Source organism: Haliotis rubra, unplaced genomic scaffold (assembly GCF_003918875.1).
Source record: "Haliotis rubra isolate DU_JTF1 unplaced genomic scaffold, ASM391887v1 Scf5, whole genome shotgun sequence".
Classification (NCBI taxonomy): Eukaryota; Metazoa; Mollusca; class Gastropoda; order Lepetellida; family Haliotidae; genus Haliotis; species Haliotis rubra.
Genome location: NW_025767190.1, coordinates 907,809 through 927,489, shown reverse-complemented (window position 1 = coordinate 927,489; position 19,681 = coordinate 907,809). Strand labels below are relative to the sequence as shown.

The 19,681-nt window shown below is 39.9% G+C and overlaps 1 protein-coding gene across 1 annotated transcript in view; it reads left to right on the top strand.

Moving 5' to 3' along the window:
- Positions 1-19,681, top strand: part of LOC124291666 (glutamine--fructose-6-phosphate aminotransferase [isomerizing] 2-like) — a 77,352-nt gene that overhangs the window by 31,690 nt on the left and 25,981 nt on the right. The window contains 9 exon segments of the mRNA XM_046728715.1: positions 3,761-3,895; positions 9,774-9,835; positions 13,997-14,076; positions 16,784-16,810; positions 17,017-17,061; positions 17,761-17,828; positions 17,831-17,868; positions 18,451-18,614; positions 19,062-19,255. Of these exon segments, the coding sequence (XP_046584671.1) occupies positions 3,761-3,895; positions 9,774-9,835; positions 13,997-14,076; positions 16,784-16,810; positions 17,017-17,061; positions 17,761-17,828; positions 17,831-17,868; positions 18,451-18,614; positions 19,062-19,255 (813 nt within the window).

The window sequence follows — 19,681 nt, the reverse complement described above, 5'->3', positions numbered from 1 at the left end:
CTTACTCAAATACTGACTAGGTCATCTTACTCAAATGCTGACTAGGCCATCTTACTCAAATACTGACTAGGTCATCTTACTCAAATACTGACTAGGCCATCTTACTTAAAGATTGACTAGGCCATCTTACTCAAATACTGACTAGGCCATCTTACTCAAATATTAACTAGGTCATCTTACTTATATATTGACTAGGTCATCTTACCCGAATGACACACATTGAACAATGCTTTTCCAGGGCCAGGCCAAAAGCCTGACATTATATGCTGTTTTCAAAACATATTCACACCCGAGTCTACAGTGAATAGGTCAAGAGATTGTGACTTGACTTTGCAAGGCTCAGGTTGCATGTCTTGATAGATATGCTGAGATTTGATCGGAGGATTTGGTTGTATTTGTGACAGTGAGGACAAGGTAGTTGATCAAGACCAGACTTGTCTCTGTGTACAAGTGTTAGTACAATCATTACGTTTTTTCTACCGCAATATATATCATGGAAATCTGGATGTGACACAGTGCACATTTTTTTATATTGCTCATTAGAGTATTGAAAGCTTGCTGCCACCTTTTGAGTGGGCCCTTCTCGTCTGTGTTTTTAGATAAAGATACTGTGGTCTAAATTCAGTTTAAGTTCACGATCAGCTTATGCTGACAGTTATTATGATGGTGTTACAAAATATGAGTTGAATCATTGTGGTTGTGAACAATGACGTAAGGTGTTGCTAATATATTTGATAGGTCATATGTGTTACCTGAAAAAGGGGTCATAATTGTTGTACCTTGCTTTATGAGTATTTTCAAAAGGGGGACTGTGAAAGGCAAACGAAATTAATGTTTATGTTCTCCGTTGTATAAATACTCTATTTGAGGCGTCTGACAGGTGTGACGTATATCAGAAGATTTATGTGTAGCAAGCAGTCCTGAGGGTTTCTACGGGTAGTAAACTTGCAGTGGTAATATATATTGTGTTCTTGTTATCTACGTTATAATTTAAATAAAGACATGCTCGTAAACCCAACCATTGTAGTCCTTTACAGTAAGCCAATGATATAAGAGTTGTTTTTACTCTCACTCAAACACTCACCACTTCAATTTAAATGCAGATTGAGTGAGTGAGTGTGTGTATTTTTAACACCAGGAATACCATTAGGGACTACAACAGTACCCCAATCACATGAGTTGTGTTTTTACTATCACGCAAACACTCACTGCAATTATTATAGGGGGTGAATCGTCATAAAAATGCACTGGTATTACCATTTTTACATGTCCGTTTACAGGTCCCCTTTCTTATAAATTGTGTTTTTGTATCTCCATCTGAACTTTTCATGTTAACAAAAGTCTGGTCTCTAAACATGGGGAAGGAGTGTCTGGGAATGCTTTAGTTTAACATGTTTCACAAGGAGAAATACAATTGTGTGTGCTGTTTATACACAAACAAGTGTTTTGGTTGACCTTATGAGTTAAAAATACTCTGGGACAGGCACGCATTGCACATCCAGACAATCCGTAATTTTCCACGGCTCTCTTGACTCGGGACACAATCTGCAGGTTTTAAATGGCCTTTTAATGACTGTATCTCGTGTCAATCGTATTTAAAAGTCAAGAGTCATTTTGCCACATCAGAAGGAAGACCTGTCAATCATTCTGCATACATTTTTAACAATGGTTCGCTGGCTCGCTTTGGTTAGATGTTACGTCTACAGAAATCTTTCAATAAATATTTTTTCAGTTTGTTTAATTGTTTAAGCAGTGCTTTTAAGAACATTTTTAGCCTTTTGATAAGTAAGAGCAGTTAAATTGGTATTAAGATTTTACGTGATAGGTACATTCAATAATTCTTTTACACATATGAGGTAATCCTTCGCACTTTGAAGATTTAGTTCAGAGAAATTACAAAGGAATCTGATAGCAAAGATCAAAACGCCCATTATATCTAACACTGTAATAAAACATTCTGTGAGTCGACGTGGCAAAAAATATATTTATTGATGTCAGATGAATGTTGACCATGTCTTGAAGATTGATTGGTACTTGATTACATGTCAATACTTGTATATAACTGAGAAGTGGGGCTGTTGAATGTGTACTGCCATGCAGCAAACACCTCCCATATTGTAGTCAGCGACCACCTTGGATTATCCATGATATCTCCACTTTATTGTCCCGTGGTGTAGTGGCTAGAGCGTTCGCCCGGAGAGCGGAAAGTCGCGGGTTCGATCCCCAACCGCGTCATACCAAAAGACATTAAAATATGGTACTTGTTGGTCCCTGCCTGGCGCTCGGCATTAATGGGTACATCAAGGACTGGTCGGCTTGGAGTCAGTATAATGTGTCTGAGTGGGGTATTCATGCTTCACTGCGGCATGGTATCTCAGTGGCCTAGCACTATAAAGCAGCTTCAGTCTGGGCTAGTACAAGCAGCCGCACACACACATACACACGCATGCATGTCGTCATATGAGCAAAATATTCTCAAGAACGACGTTAAATCCAATTTCACCTCACCTCACCTCCATTTTATTGTCTGTTTTTTGAATTCCAGTTCATCCCAATCACAGGGTTAGGTCTGTCACCACCATTACTAGGCTAAGCTGTTTGGCTAAGTGATAAATGTCAGAAACATGCTTCACTTTTGTTTTTCCTCCAAGGGGAAGCTAACATGACGGGATACTTGAATACTGTTTGTAATGATGTTGAACCCTACTTGATCACTTCACTGTGTTAATACATGAAACTCGCGAAGTTCCGAATTAGAATTGATCTTCAGTAACCCATGCTTGTCGTAAAAGGCGACTAACAGGATTGGGTGGTCAGGGTCGCTGACTTGGGTTGACACTAGGGGTGGGTATTGCAGAGAATTTTCATATTGCAATATATTGCATGAAGTATTTTTAAACAAAAAACTACTTATAATCGAGTTACTTCTTGATTTATAGAGCAAAAACACAACAAAATCACTGGGCTTGATTAAGCTTTAATAACAACTTTTAATCATGATAAAATAAAAATGTGAATACTATTTGGCACAAATGAAACAAGGACATATCCGAACATTTCCGAGTGTTACGAAGTTTTCCGAATGCATGTCAAAATACCGGTTTTCGATCAGCGTATTGCAATACGTATCGTTTTCATGTCTGAACCGGTAAATACCGGTAAACCGGTTATATTGCGCAGCCCTAGTTGACACATGTCATCTTATCCCAGCTGTGTAGATCGACGCTCATGCTGTTGATTACTGGATTGTCGGGTACATACTAAATTATATACAGAGCGCCATCATATAGCTGGAAAATTGCTGAGTGCAGCGGAAAACAAAACTGATTCATTCATTATAATACCTGAATCCATTGAATCACTACCATTTGGCATTTAGATTTGCGTGAAAGTAGATATCCACAGCAAGTAAAATACATGTGGAAAGGAGATGTTGCAGGAAGTTACTGTTATGAGAAATGGTCAACAGGCAAAGTTGTGTGTTAGAAATTGTCCTGGACACTTATCAGAATAAAATGGACCTATCATACACTGGCTAATGGAAGGTGCTGACTGGTAGGTCAAAATACAATGTTGAATCATCGTGTGTCTATGTCCATACCGTGTCCCTGTATCATATCACATGGGCAGAGGTCATTATACAGGAATATGATGGTATGAAATATGGAGGATGCACATGAGTGAGAAACAACTGAATGTATTTGTCATCTTGCAATGTCCAGCTCTCTTCTCTTTTCTATAATTTGTATGTTATTTTCAGGAAAACAAGGGGATGAAGTTTGAGTCTGAGACTGACACTGAGGTCATTGTGAAGCTTGTGAAACACTTATGGGAAACACACAAGACCTCAAAGATCACCTTCAGGGAGCTGGTGGAGGTTGCTATTCAGCAGTTGGTGAGTAAAACTAGTTATTACATGGGGGAGATGTCCAGGTGTCATTGACCATATTTGTCAGATCATTTTCAGGCTCTTTTTCTATAGGATTTACCTATTCTGTTCCATCTGTCCTTTCAAGCCTACCTGATAGAAATCTTTCGATCGCTTTTTTCAAATCCATTTTCTTGTTCTCCATGATGGAACCTGCTGTATCAGAATTATTGTCCTGTAAGCTGCAGCCACACAGGGCTTGGTTCCTGAGCCCAAATATAGTCTAGGGCAGTCTCCATTTCCTCAACTTGGAAGCTGCTGTGTCCAACACAGATGCAGGCTTCCAGCTTTTCCAACCCCACCTCTGAAGCAATGTCAATGTCTGGAGACCTTCATCATCTTCCCTATATGACACTGACTGCCTCCGTGGTGTAGTGGTTAGAGCGTCCGCCCGGAGAGCGGAAGGTTGCGGGTTTGATCCCCGACCGCGTCATACCAAAAGACGTTAAAATATGGTACTTGTTGGTCCCTGCCTGGCGCTCGGCATTAATGGGTACAACAAGGACTGCTTGGCTTGGAGTCAGTATAAAGTGTCTGAGTGGGGTATTCATGCTTCACTGCGGCATGGTATCTCAGTGAGCTAGCACTATAAAACCAGCTTCAGTCTGGGCTAGTACAAGCAGACGCACACGCATGCACGTCGTCATATGAGCGAAACATTCTCAAGCACAACGTTAAACCCAATTTCACCTCACCTCACCTATATGACACTAGATGGTGGAACTTCTAGTTGTGGACAGCAGGAGGATTGGATCATTTGGTGGTATCAGGACCTTCGGTGTCAACTTCACCGTAGGCAGAGTAAAACGATCAGGAATAGAACTGTTAAGGATACAGATCCCTGCATCAGCATCAGTCCCTCCCTCCTCTCCAATATATCAAGCATCTAGAATGTTCTATTGCTGGGAAGTATGCAGTGTATGTTGGGGCTATACTATCTCCACTGGGATCGGTTGATAGTGAAGAGTATCGTCTTCTGAAAATCTACAGATCTTTTACGGTTTGATATCAGCCATTACACAGAAACAATCGCAATATTGTGTTGAGGTGATATTTTGGGAATAATACACACTATTGATTGATATCTTCTTAATAAAGTTATTGAACAGGCCCTCCTTTCACAAAGCACTAAGCACTAAGTCATTTAGTGCAGTGTTAAAGAATGGGAGTTAAGGTTAACATTAATATAGGTTGCTTCGTGAAAAGACCCCTTGCTCAGATATGTTGCTGATTTACATAACCTTTCATTGCTGAAAACATCATTCATATTGGACTGAAGGTTACAGCTCACAACCAAAGAAATTGCATTTTTCAGTACGGTTTTCAGTCAACTGAATTATATCCATTGTACATTATATTATGACATGCAGCCTTTTGATATGGAACATGCCGACTACCAAAACGCAGTGAATTGTTACTACCACATTGTCATGTTGTGAAAACTAAGGCTGACACAAGTGCTTGTCGTCTGACAACAGGTTTATGCATGGTATGACTCCCAAGCTGGGGTAACATCAAGCCTGGAGTCAGGAAGTCAAGGTTTCAATGTCTACCCACTGTAAACTAGCTTCAACTGGAGTCGTACTGATATGTTGAAAGCTTCCATTCAAACCAGGAAGACATTTTTTATCGGCCTTTCAAAGCCCTGTCTGTACTGAGCTAACATGTCACATGACAGTTAACTGCATGCAAATAACTATTCTCAAGGTAATTACTTGAAGCACAGTGTAACCCATAACACTCCAACCTTTGTATTATTTGTTGAATTAGTAATCTTAGAAGTTCAGGACATCCAAATCATACAAAAAAGTTCTTTCCAGTTAATGCTCCAGTGAAATAAGAATGTTACCAATGTATACAGCCTAAGAAAATCTTGTATACCTTTGAACACCCAATGTGCATTATTATTATAGGATATTTATGTAGCGCACATATCCACGCAACTAGTGCTTGCTCAAGGCGCTGGTAGTTTTTCCCTCGATCATTGGATGTCAATCTCAACGGCACATCTTATTATCAATCTCAACTCCTTGTGGAGTATACAACTCTTGCAGCCACTAGGCACACCGAGTTATTGCGGCTTGCTCATCCTAACGAGGTACCCACTCACAGCTGGGTGGACTGGGACACATAGTCACAGTACTTTGTCCAAGTTCATTGCACGTTGCTGTACCCGCAACTAGATGTTTGCACGTATTCATGTGGCCACCATCTGGTCATATACCAACGGATTCGTGGGTTCTTTTAAGTGCACAGTGTTGTGTACTGTACACTAGGGGTTGTGACAACACGGAAAGAGTCTGCACACAATGTTGACTCCAAGGTTTCTACACCCGGTCACAGGTGGGCTCGATCCCGACACCTCAACCTCGCTGGATCACTAACCTGGCGGTTTAACCAGCTCGCCCACCGCGCCCCATTAGCGTTTAGACTGTAAAGCCAGTATGAAATCTTATCATATTTCACTGTAATGTATATATTAGCTTGTCCTGCTTTAATGAGATAAGGGGCAGTGGGGTAGCCTAATGGTTAAAGTGTTCGCTCGTCACGCTGAAGACCCGGGTTTGATTCCCCACATGCGTACATTTCTGGTGTCCCCTGCCATGATATTGCTGGAATATTGCGAAAAGCGTCGTAAAACCATTCTCACTCCCTCACTTTAATGAGACAAAATCTGTTCAATATGTCTTCATTTTCTGTCGGTTTTGTATAGTTCCGGTTTGTGGTAAAATTTTGAAAACTGTTTCTGTTACGCTCAAATTGTAGTAAAGGACTGCCATGATTAGATTTTGACTTGCTTTGTGTTCTGGTATCATGTTGGTGGACTAGTGGTGAATGTGTTGACCTAGCCTGAAGACCTTTGTGTTCTGGTATCATGTTGGTGGACTAGTGGTGAATGTGTTGACCTAGCCTGAAGACCTTTGATACCACTCATGGATACTTCATCAGTTTCGTGAACCCAGTCATGTAACTAAATGAATCATTAAAACAATCTTAACCATTGTCTATAGTAGTTATATTACATGTAGTGTAAAGCTAGTTTCCGGCTTGAAAAATTCTAGTTTACCAACAGTTGATTAAACAAGCATGAAACATTGTCGACATTGTAACTGACGATTCTTATATCTATTTCCACAAGTTGCAACTTTCAAAAGTTATTTGTGTGAAATAAGTTTGTATGAATGTCTCAGTCAGGGTTTTACGCAACACAGAAATGTGCATCCAAAACGTGCAGTTGTTCAGAATAGTCACTGACAAATGTTTGCATTGCATACCCAAGGCACACACAAATATTCATCGTGCCAAATACTTGACAGGAAATATACAAGTTCCGTAATTACAGTATTTGTAAAATGTTATAGTAGAGTATTCTGTTTCATTACGTAACAAGACCATCATATTCCCAGTCAGGACCCGTGAAATGCTGGGGTTCGTGTAGATCTGTAGTGTTGAAGGTTACGTTAAAACCATGCTCTGTGTATGGTAATGGTCGTTCTGGGCTCTTGAAACAGGACATGGAGCTCCGTGTGTACATATATCAGGAAGTGGAGAATGCCTGCTTCTGTTTGTGCATCATGGTCAACATGCAAACCTGACGTTGCTAAACATATATATTGCTGATACAAAATCGTATTTCCGAATGTTTGTGACTGATTTTAGAAATATGGAGGAACAGATACAGACTTAAAAAGTGTTCTCATTGGAGAAGTTAGAAAAAGTTACAGACGATAATATTTACAAATGAAGGGACAAGATTTTCTAAGTTCTTCCGCGTCTGTTGCGTATTTAACTTACGAACGGAGGAAGTATGTTCTTTGAGTGACATGATGTGTGGGGATAGCCAGGCAGGCCAATATTGCACCGTGATCAGTAAAACAAATTTGTCTGGAGATAGACTGGGATGTGATTGGTTAAGAAAGAGACATCAAGTCCTCTACGCTCGGACGTTATTTGACCAGCCCCCAGACGGCTACTTGTACAAATATCTCACATGACTTCAAAGGGGAACTTGTGATCAGCATGTGTTGGCAAACATCTTGCTATACTCACTTTTTAAGTTGTTGATCAATTTGAAGTTTAGAAATATTAATTTTGTTTGGCAATCCATCAAATTGGCTTGGTTTCCTCAGTAACCTGAGATGTTACAAGATAATGTATGCATGAGCAGAATGAAACACATATTGTAATTAAAAAGAAGTTTCATTGATTTCATTATTTTTTTGCTTTTACTTTTGCAACATGATAATTATTTTCCCCCAAATATACATAGACAATATCGGCAACATTTCTTGGATATTTCCCATAGACATGCAGGGTATACTCCTAAATATACCTAGGATATACTCCAAATATACCAAATATACATTCAAGAGCAGGACTTAAACAAACAACATATTTCTCCAAAGCTTGTTTTGTAATAGGCTATCTTTGTCTGTTTAGAACACCAACCTACCTTTTCCTGAAAATCGTTACGTTACTTAGACCTTTGGTGTCATCCTGTGTAATATCATAGCAGGTTTAGTGTACTAGCGTATCATATACTCCTCTTGTTCATACATGTTATACCACACCATTTTGCGGTAGTGCAGATATTTCACTCATGAAACCAAAGGGGGTTTAGGTTAAAGATCGAGGGGGACTAGAAATGCAGGGAGGGGTACCTTCATTGTGTGATTGTTCTGCCCGACTTCCTGGCCACTGGTGTCATGTATCATGTGTGGCACTTTGATGCAAGATTATCTGCACAGCCCAGTCTTCGGTTGGAATGAGGAAGTCTTTCGCGTTTCATTCAGTGTTGACCTCTCCTGTCAGAGTCCATGATCCACCATAAGTAATCATGAAACTTGTTTTTATCACATTAACACTAGATCATAGGTAAAGTTGAAAAAATGGTGACTTAGCAGAGGAATTTTTATCCGATCTGTCAAATGGAGTAGAAATTATTTTTAAGAATACTTCTGTTCAGCTCAGCAGGGGAAGGAATGGAATTCAGTGAATGATAACAGAGAAAATGTTTTTGTGTGTGAAAGAATAAATGTACAAAACCAGCAACTTATCTGAATTTATAAAACAACTTAATGGTACCGGTTTCATGGAGAGTGTGCCCTAGCCAAAAGTATGTTTAAAGATGGTGAAAGGTGGTGCCTGGAATTAAGGGATCTTAAAACAAAAATGGCCTCCTTTCAGTCAATTTAGCCTCTATGAGTGGGGAATCCGTGGAAAGCTGGCCCTCTAAAACTGGCATTTGGCGGCACCAGTCTTGTGGATTTGGAGACAGCAGTAAACATCGCTGTATCTTTAGCTTCTGCTCATTAAACTCACACACTTAGACCGATCAAGCTGGAAACCTGCACGTAAGATGGAGACAACAAAAGGAAGTTCAATTTGTCACAAGCATCAGAGTAAATATACGACTCAGTTTTAAATGAGGACATTACACTGTTATTCATCACATACATATACAACAAGTAGTTTTATTGAGTGCACTACTTGTTTTCCTCTTAGTATGAAAAACAAGAGGTGACTAACAGGATAGATTGGTCAGGCTCTCTGACTTGGTTGACACATGTCGTCATATCCCTGTTGTGTTCAACCAACCAACCAACAAACCAACCAATCAACCAACCAAACCAACTTTAGGGAACTGAAAGTATCCCCTATGATGACCAAAGTGTCATTTTTCTTCCCTTCTGCAGCAGACTGGGGTTATATGTCCTTCTTGGATGACTCATTTTAAAAAAGCAATTTATCAGAAATGTCAATCCCCCATCTCCTTTTCTATAGAAATATACAGGAACAGTGAATGTATCAAATCTGCTAATAACAATGTTTCCATGTTTTTCAGGAGGGAGCATTTGCCCTGGCCATGACAAGTACACATTTCCCTGGAGAGATCGTTACAACAAGGTAGGTTCTTGTTACCTGGAGAAATAACATAAAAACTCCATTGTCTACAATAATATATACTTCTTGCATGTAGTTAGGGAACACTTTGTATTTTCATAGGACTTGAGTCAATCTATGGGTCAGAAAAAGAAAAATAGTCATGTGAACAAACAGGTGTTCCTTAAATCTTTTGAGTAGTATACTTACCGACTCTTGTCACTGAAGACGTTGATGCACTGTTTGGGCTCAATGGCTGCCTCTGGGCAGATCTGGATGGATTCTTGAGGAGAAGCTACCATTGAATTTATGTCCTTTCTCATTATGCATTCGTGCACATTCATAAATTACATACCCATGCACACTCAGGCTAAATAACCGCCAGTGCTTGCCTTCCAAAGAAAATCCCGAAAGGCTTAGTTGGGACCATTGAGGCCATATCACAGAGTTTAACACCAGACTAACTGAGGCATGATCAATCGTAGTAAATGGGTTTGAGCAAGTATTGTAAATACTGGGGTTTATCGTTCTTCAAGAAGTGGGAATGGTGAAACTTATATTCATGGATGTAATGTGTTTTGGTGTTGATATGTTACGTATCTGTAGTCAAGGAACAGTATTGTTGGTTCAAAGCTAAGGAAGGACTCAGTATTGTGGTACAGATGGTGGTTCTGGGTAAGGATCTTTGGGGATGAGTCATCTGGGTGTGCTTGTATCAGTATGACCGGACCCTACTCCACAAAGCAATAATAGTAGAAGGATTAACTCCTATACTTAAACACAGACGGAGGACAGACAAAAGTATGATCACTTTCTGGAATGGGTACCTGGTGACAAAAAAATTAAAAGAAGCTCAAAAACATACTAAGAAATATTTTTATAAATATTGGCACAGTAAGTCTGATTTTTTGCGATACAAAACCTTCGATGATCTCTTGAGATGCTTATGAAATCGGGGCAGTGGGGTACCCTTGTGATTAAAGCATTGGTTCGTCACGCCGAAGACCAGGGTTTGATTCCCCACATGGTTACAATGTGTGAAGCCCATTTCTGGTGTACCCTGCTGTGATATTGCTGGAATTTTGGTAAAAGCGGCATAAAACTATACTCACACACTCACTCACGCTTATGAAATACTTGACAAGCATGTGCATGGGACATCCTTTAGGTTAGGTGCTCACCCTGATTCCACAAAGTAATTGCCAGTGCTAACCCTCCTGTGATAGGCATTTGCTAAAATCACAACAACATTTGCTAAAATCACAACAACATTTGCTAAAATCAATAACAAGGGCCTGTTCCAAGAAGCAACCATTTCTGGTGTCCCCTGCCATGATATTGCTGGAATATTGCTAAAAACGGCATAAAACCCCACTCACTCACTCACTCACTCCAAGAAGCAACCATTTCTGGTGTCCCCTGCCATGATATTGCTGGAATATTGCTAAAAACGGCATAAAACCCCACTCACTCACTCACTCACTCACTCACTCCAAGAAGCAACCATTTCTGGTGTCCCCTGCCATGATATTGCTGGAATATTGCTAAAAACGGCATAAAACCCCACTCACTCACTCACTCACTCACTCCAAGAAGCAACCATTTCTGGTGTCCCCTGCCATGATATTGCTGGAATATTGCTAAAAACGGCATAAAACCCCACTCACTCACTCACTCACTCACTCCAAGAAGCAACCATTTCTGGTGTCCCCTGCCATGATATTGCTGGAATATTGCTAAAAACGGCATAAAACCCCACTCACTCACTCACTCACTCACTCACTCACTCCAAGAAGCAACCATTTCTGGTGTCCCCTGCCATGATATTGCTGGAATATTGCTAAAAACGGCATAAAACCCCACTCACTCACTCACTCACTCACTCACTCCAAGAAGCAACCATTTCTGGTGTCCCCCGCCGTGATATTGCTGGAATATTGCTAAAAACGGCATAAAACCCCACTCACTCACTCACTCACTCCAAGAAGCAATCTTGTAACACTGTAAACTCCTCTTTCATGGAAACTTTAACCTATGTAAATAACAGTCATTGATAAACTGTAACAGTGATACTTTAGGAAGTCTAGACTTATCAAACCAATACTCCAAGAACTCTTACAGGATGGGGGCCGGTGGGGTAGTCTAGTGGTTAAAGCGTTGGCTCGTCACGCCGAAGACCCGGGTTCGATTCTCCCCACATGGGTACAATGAGTGAAGCCCATTTCTGGTGTCCCCCGCCGTGATATTGCTGGAATATTGCTAGAAACGGCATAAAACCCCACTCACTCACTCACTCACTCACTCCAAGAAGCAATCTTGTAACACTGTAAACTCCTCTTTCATGGAAACTTTAACCTATGTAAATAACAGTCATTGATAAACTGTAACAGTGATACTTTAGGAAGTCTAGACTTATCAAACCAATACTCCAAGAACTCTTACAGGATGGGGGGCGGTGGGGTAGTCTAGTGGTTAAAGCGTTGGCTCGTCACGCCGAAGACCCGGGTTCGATTCTCCCCACATGGGTACAATGAGTGAAGCCCATTTCTGGTGTCCCCCGCCGTGATATTGCTGGAATATTGCTAAAAACGGCATAAAACCCCACTCACTCACTCACTCACTCACTCCAAGAAGCAATCTTGTAACACTGTAAACTCCTCTTTCATGGAAACTTTAACCTATGTAAATAACAGTCATTGATAAACTGTAACAGTGATACTTTAGGAAGTCTAGACTTATCAAACCAATACTCCAAGAACTCTTACAGGATGGGGGCGATGGGGTAGTCTAGTGGTTAAAGCGCTGGTTCGTCACCCGAAGACCGGGTTCGATTCTCCCCACATGGGTACAATGAGTGAAGCCCATTTCTGGTGTCCCCACGTGATATTGCTGGAATATTGCTAGAAACGGCATAAAACCCCACTCACTCACTCACTCACTCACCCAAGAAGCAATCTTGTAACACTGTAAACTCCTCTTTCATGGAAACTTTAACCTATGTAAATAACAGTCATTGATAAACTGTAACAGTGATACTTTAGGAAGTCTAGACTTATCAAACCAATACTCCAAGAACTCTTACAGGATGGGGGGCGGTGGGGTAGTCTAGTGGTTAAAGCGTTGTCTCGTCACGCCGAAGACCCGGGTTCGATTCTCCCCACATGGGTACAATGAGTGAAGCCCATTTCTGGTGTCCCCCGCCGTGATATTGCTGGAATATTGCTAAAAGCGGCGTAAAACCAAACTCAGTCAGTCTTACAGGATGGAAGCCCTGATTCACCAAATGGAAAAGTTGTTGCTTGTTTCTGTGCATTATTATACCCTTAAAATGTTTTCCTTCGTTTGGATGTTTGACAGTCATTGCATATGCACCATTTAAGGGGCAACAGGCTCTGTTGTGTAGAAGCGGTAATACCTAATTTCAAGATTACACTAGCCCATTGTAGGAGCAACAGGCTGTCTCTTGAAGTGCTGATATTGATATGCAAGGTTCTTTCAAGGCAGTCCGGGCATCTCTATCATTATTATTGTGTTTAAAAACATGTTGGTCTTGGTGTTAATGATATTTCCCCCATTACTCAATTTGAAATTTTACAAACATCAAAAACAAACAGTGCAGAGACCAAACCTAGAAAGACCCGTGAAGATCCGGGTTAGAATTGATTTCGGTAACCCATGCTTGTTGTAAGAGGCGACTCAGGTTTATCATATCCAAGTTGTGTAGATCGATGCTCATGCTGTTGGTCAATGGATTGTCTGGTCCAGACTCAATTATTTACAGACATGTAGCTGGAATATTGCTGAGGGCTTTATAAAACTAAACTCACTCACTCACACTCACCAAACCTGGAAGTGTCCCTTTAACTTGAGAAACAAGACACCTTTGCAGCTGATGATATAACACCTTAAAAAACGTAAAAGGCATAAAACATGTGGTAATTGAAGTCTCTGTCACATGATGAATTCACTGAGGTGAGGAGGTCACATTAGTGAGAATCAAATTACCATAATTTATGCTCAAAGTGAAGATGTCGGTAGACTGCCTGACTGTCCCAGACTATTCCAGACTGGCATGCTGTGTCGGTAAAAAATTGTTTAACACATTCTTGGAGACCAACTGTTATATATCTTTTGTGTAGTTCATTGCATTATCATGTTGTCACAGTGAGTGATTTTGAATTTTAGACGAGGAAGTCCACTCTTAATCGGCGTAAAGAGTCGGGCCAAATTGACAACTGATCACATCCCAATCCTGTACAGCAAAGGTGAGAATTTAAGTTTTTACTTCTGATATACCTGCCACTTGAATATGTTTGGATGCTGCATTGTGAAACCAGGATGATCCACAGCATGGATTGATGGTCATGTTATCAACCACTGGTTTGGCTGGTCCAGGCTGTTGTCACCATGACAACATGATCTGTTGTGGTGGTGTTGGTATATAAATGTATTCTCTTCACTGATTAGACTCAACCAGGGACAGCAAGGTCTTCACACGGATGTGTTTTGTCCAAGAGGTAAATCTATGTCTTTTTCACTGGTAGTCTAACATGAAGTTTGGACTTGCGTTACATTGTGTAGGACTTCCACCACTGGCTTGAGCAATGATACTCACTAGACCTCACTGCAAACATCTGGCCCCGATTTCTTGAAACAAACTTAAGTCTGAGTTTTTACTCAAATTTGAGAAAACGCAGGAAAATGCATTTCCCAGAATAAACTGAAATCAATATTAAACTCAAACTTAGTAGACAATTTGAGTTTGGTGGATAGATTACTTAAGTTGTTTGGGCTTTTTTAATTTTAAAAATGCAGTTGAGTTAAAGATTCAGCTGTTTCAAATTGTCAAACTCAGTTTGAAATTTGAGTAAAAACTTAAGTTTGTTTCGAGAAATCGGGGCCTGGTCTTTTCAGCATTGTTATTACGAAAAAAACAACATAGATTAAAATGGACAAATTATTTCACCAAACCATGCCTATACCTTGCTTGACTTTTAATTAAAAGAAATCATTGGTCAACATGAAGGAGGGTAGTTTTCAAAGACATAGTACCAGTGACGCATTGCAGTTGTCTGTTGCTGATATATGGGCTTAGCACCTGCTTTGTACAGAAGTTGGACATAGGAGGGATAACTGATCAGAAATTCATTCAATTCTTATAAATATTTCCTTGATTTTTTAACCACAATGGGAGTCCAGTGTAGGTTACTTCTGAGCGTACTTTAGCAGGTGCAGTGTTTTCATTGTTGGTAACGGATTATCAAAGAGACTGATGGAATTATAAGTTTGAAATCAAGAATAACAAAGCTATCCCAAATTCCCCTTTTGGTTGAGACCACCTCGTCTGAAGCTCAGTGTTTTCAGATTTAATGTGGGTGATAAAATGAAAATGTACAAATCTTCTTTGATTTTGTTATCACTCAGCCAGCTTTGATGTAAAAGGTAAAATGCTTAATTTGAAGAAGAGCATTAAATTTGTCATATCTTATAGTAGATTTATCTATGGTTGTTTTTAAGTCTTGACATGGTGTGTTTTCTGAATCATTGCATGAAATTGTATGTACCCATTTCACACTAATATATTTGTTTAGATTCCATGTAATGTTTTGTTGTTTAGGTTGCATGTAATCTACAAAGGCTGCTGGAATAAACAGTCCGATATATGTTGCCTAAATATTTGGTGTGACCTCTTTTGGAAACCTACTTTGCTCAGAATTGGCGGGAAAATGCATCCTTATCATCATCATCATCATCATCATCATCATCATCATCATCATAATCATCAGAATAGTTTGTTCATTTGAAAAGTAGGGTAGGGTAGTGTAGTGTTCACAAACAGAGAAGGACTCTGCTGTCTTTAGAGTGAGTGAGTGAGTTTTGGGTTTTACACTGTTTTTTAGCAATATTCCAGCAATATCATGACAGGGGGCCACTGAAATGAGCTTCAAACATTGTACCCATGTGGGTATTCAAATCTGGGCCTTCAGTGTGACGAGTGAAGATGACAGTTCGGCTTTTCAGTATACTAGTATTTTCTAAGGCCTGGGAGAGAAACTTTGGTGTCCTGTATGTGGTTAGCTCAGGACTCTTTGTGAGGACTAGAAAGGAGCTGATACAGCAGCTATCTTTTCATGTCTCTTTGTAGTGCTTACATCTCACCACAGAGCATTACAGTCATTCTTATAGTCATGGAAACAGGGGAGATAACAATGTAGGAGAATAGGATTTCCGCATTTAGGATGATTTCTAAATCAGTTTCAAAGGGAAACATCATATGAATTTCTGTGTAGTTTTTTATGTTAATGATTCAGTTATAACAAGATGTATTATATTTTGATAACCTAATATAACGCAACACGAGTATAACGTTGCACTACATGTCTTTTGTCAGTTATGGTGTGGAGTCCTGCAAACATTGCTCTCTGAAATGGACTCCAGGTCATTTGAACCACAAATATACTTCTTCATCAAATTATGATTATAGGAAGATTTTGTTCGTCATTTTTGTAATGAAGTAAGGGAAACTTGATACTGATTGTATAAAATGACCAGTGTATACCATCTTTGACGGGCATTTAGAAGTGGAATGCATAATAAAAGCAAGATATATGGATGTCAACTTCTTTATTGGGAATAACATGACCTGATGAAGGAGCAAGCATACACTCTGAAATGTCGTGTTATTCTCAATAAAGAAGTTGACATCCATAAATCTTGCTTTTCTTGTTGTAGGCCATTGTATTATCTCTGACCTAGGGCATTATCTGCTCACGGCTTCACAACACTAGATCTGCTATGTGGCTGTATGATGTAGTTTCATGTTGTTTTCCAGGATTTTAATTTGGTTTTATTCTTTTTGTTTGATTGCTGCACATTAAGATCCATGTTTTTTCCAGGTTAGATTAGTAGTCTCCAAACAGCTTGCACCTCATTTGTTAACTAACCATATCTTCCTCCGTCTTACGCATGCAGGTTGTAAAGATTTGACGTCTACGGAAGGTACACAATTCTAGCATCTTTTCTGCTGTAACCTGTCTTATACAGCTCAGAGCATGGCTTTATCACTTCACTTATAAAATTCAAAACTCAGGATTTTAATTGATTAGCTAATTTAATGGAAAATCAGCTCAAAATGTGATGATAATAAGAGGTGCGGATTATGTTAATGAGGGTTTTAACAGATGGCGCTGTTTTAATCTGAACAGGTGGGTCAGCGAGGGCTTGTGGATATGAAGAACACCCCAATGAAAGTATGATTGGTTTGGTGCCAAGTGCTATAACTGTTAAGGTTTTTTTCCAAGCTGATATACTCCAAAATTAACCTTAATATTAATTTAATTGATTTGTTTTAAACTGATTTTTTTCTTAAAAGAAAAATTTAATTGATAGATCTTTTGTAAATGTAATCTGAGTTATGCACATGTGTAATAATGATTGTAGGTTTCGCTTGTCTACTGTGTGTGAAATTTGCTTAGCTTCCATCTACAAGAATATAGCATGAGGCATTGACAAGATGACTGCTTTCCTAACACATCATACTAACATTACTTTCATTTTCCACGATGTTTGTCTGGAGTAACAAGCAGTACTGCATCTGGTTGATGCGTGGATGGTTGTTGTGCTTTGGAGGGGAATCAAAAGTTATTTTGTTGATTCTGTCAGTTTGTACATGGATATAAGGATTGCTGGTATTGCATGATGAAGATAGGAAACACCTGCCCGACCGCCCCTCCCCACCCCAATCTTACAATGCATCATGGGATACGAGCAATTCTTGGCATTCTCATGTCCAAATGACAGAACACCTCAATAACACATGTAACACAAGAGAGACTATTTTATAAAAAAAATATTTTGATTTTTTTTTTTGACAAGATTTCTCGAAATAGAAAATCAAACAAAGTTCTTATTTCTTGAAATGATTCTAATCTTCTGGCTATCTCTTTAAGGTGATCATCGAGGGTTTGTGGGGACAACACATCGTAATGAGGATCAAACCGAGTTTCACCCCGTAGACCAAACAAAGAGGTGGAATACTTCTTTGCCTCTGATGCCAGGTAATAATGGGGTCTGGAAGTTCTTGGATATAGTTCCTGGGACTGATGCAGGCGTTTTGATTTGGTGATTCATACTGGACCCAGCATTATTCCAGCTATATGATGGTGATCTGTATTTTACCAAGTCAAGACCAGACAGTGATTGAATACAGATCAATTAAATGAGATAAAATGTCAGTGAAGTGGACCATCTGATCCTTTTAGTTATTTTCAGGATAAACATGTGTTGCTGGAGACAAATCCTGACCAGTACCTTCTCGTATTGACTTTCAGCGATGTATGTTTGGTATTAGTCTTGAGCACTGAGACTGATAAGTGTATGTTGTGTGTAAACTTTGACAGTGTTGTAAGTCCTCATTCCAAAAAGAGATCTTGGCACTAAGATGCGAACAAGATCTGTTCATTGATTTATGAATGCAAATATCACCATGTTCCTCACTTTCTTCATCAAGTTCAATTGAACATGAGTGAAGACTGATTGTCATGATAATGTAGTACTCTACAATTGACTGGACTACAGACAGACAGCATGTTTACGTCTTCAAAATCTCCAGTATGACATTTGTTCTCCTGTGCTTTTAGTGCCATCATCGAGCACACCAACCAGGTGATCTTCATGGAAGATGACGATGTTGCAGCCGTCCAGAATGGGAGCCTCTCCATCCATCGCATATCCCGCAGCATCGATGATTCCACAGTCCGTGAGGTGATCACCCTCAAGATGGAGATCCAAGAGATCATGAAGGGTAAGGAGAAGGCTGCCTTATCGGTCAGAGACCACTGGTCCCTGGCCAGAACAACCAGAACAACCTGTCAGTGTAGTAACCTCAGCTAATAATTGTCTATATCATTATGCTCATGTATTATGAGAAGTGCTGAAAGCAGATGATGTGAATGTTTTTGACATAGACTGTCTCAGATGCATCCAAGCTTTTTGAGAAACCCCATCTTGTGGAGTGAGAGAATGTTGTTTTCTGCTGTTAGGGGTAATATCAAATCCATGTATGGGCAGGTGACATCATTTAGGCTTTACATATTGGACCCATTGGGAATCAATCTCAGACCTTTGGCCTGATGAGCAAACACTTAAACACCAGCTTAGCCCACTTGTAAGGTTGTCTGGCGGTACTGGAAAGTCATTGCAACCGAGATTTGATCATTGTTGAACACGATTCTCCCTTTCCACCTTGCAGGTAGTTTCAGCTCCTTCATGCAAAAGGAGATCTTTGAACAGCCTGAGTCTGTGGTCAACACGATGAGAGGCAGAGTCAGTTTTGATGCAGAACTCGTTGTCCTAGGTGGCATCAAGGATTACATGAGTGAGATCCGGAGATGTCGCCGTCTGCTTTTCATTGCCTGTGGAACCAGCTTCCACAGTGCTGTTGCGGTGAGTCAACTTCTTTTGGTTTAGTTTCTATGGAAACAAGACAGTGATATCGCAGTCATAAGGAATATAAAGAGGATATATACTGTGAGTACTTTATACTGTCAGTACTTTATGCTGTGGAAGTTGTTGGTTTCTGCTTAGTGTGTTTTGCTTCCCAAGATTTAGCAGAGGTCACAGCCCACAAATGAACTGCTCAGGTAATATGACTTTATTAGGTCTTCAATGCTTGTGAAATGTAGATATGAACACTTTGGATGTATCACCCGTTTCAACTTCCTTTGTCTGTGTAGCCATGTATGTAAGAGTGATGTTATGAAGAGCTGGATAATTCTGTAGACATCACTTCAGATTCCACATAGTGATCCTAGCTCTGACCATCACCGTCCATTCTTGTCTGTGGCCATGAATAGCAGGTTAGATCTTAGA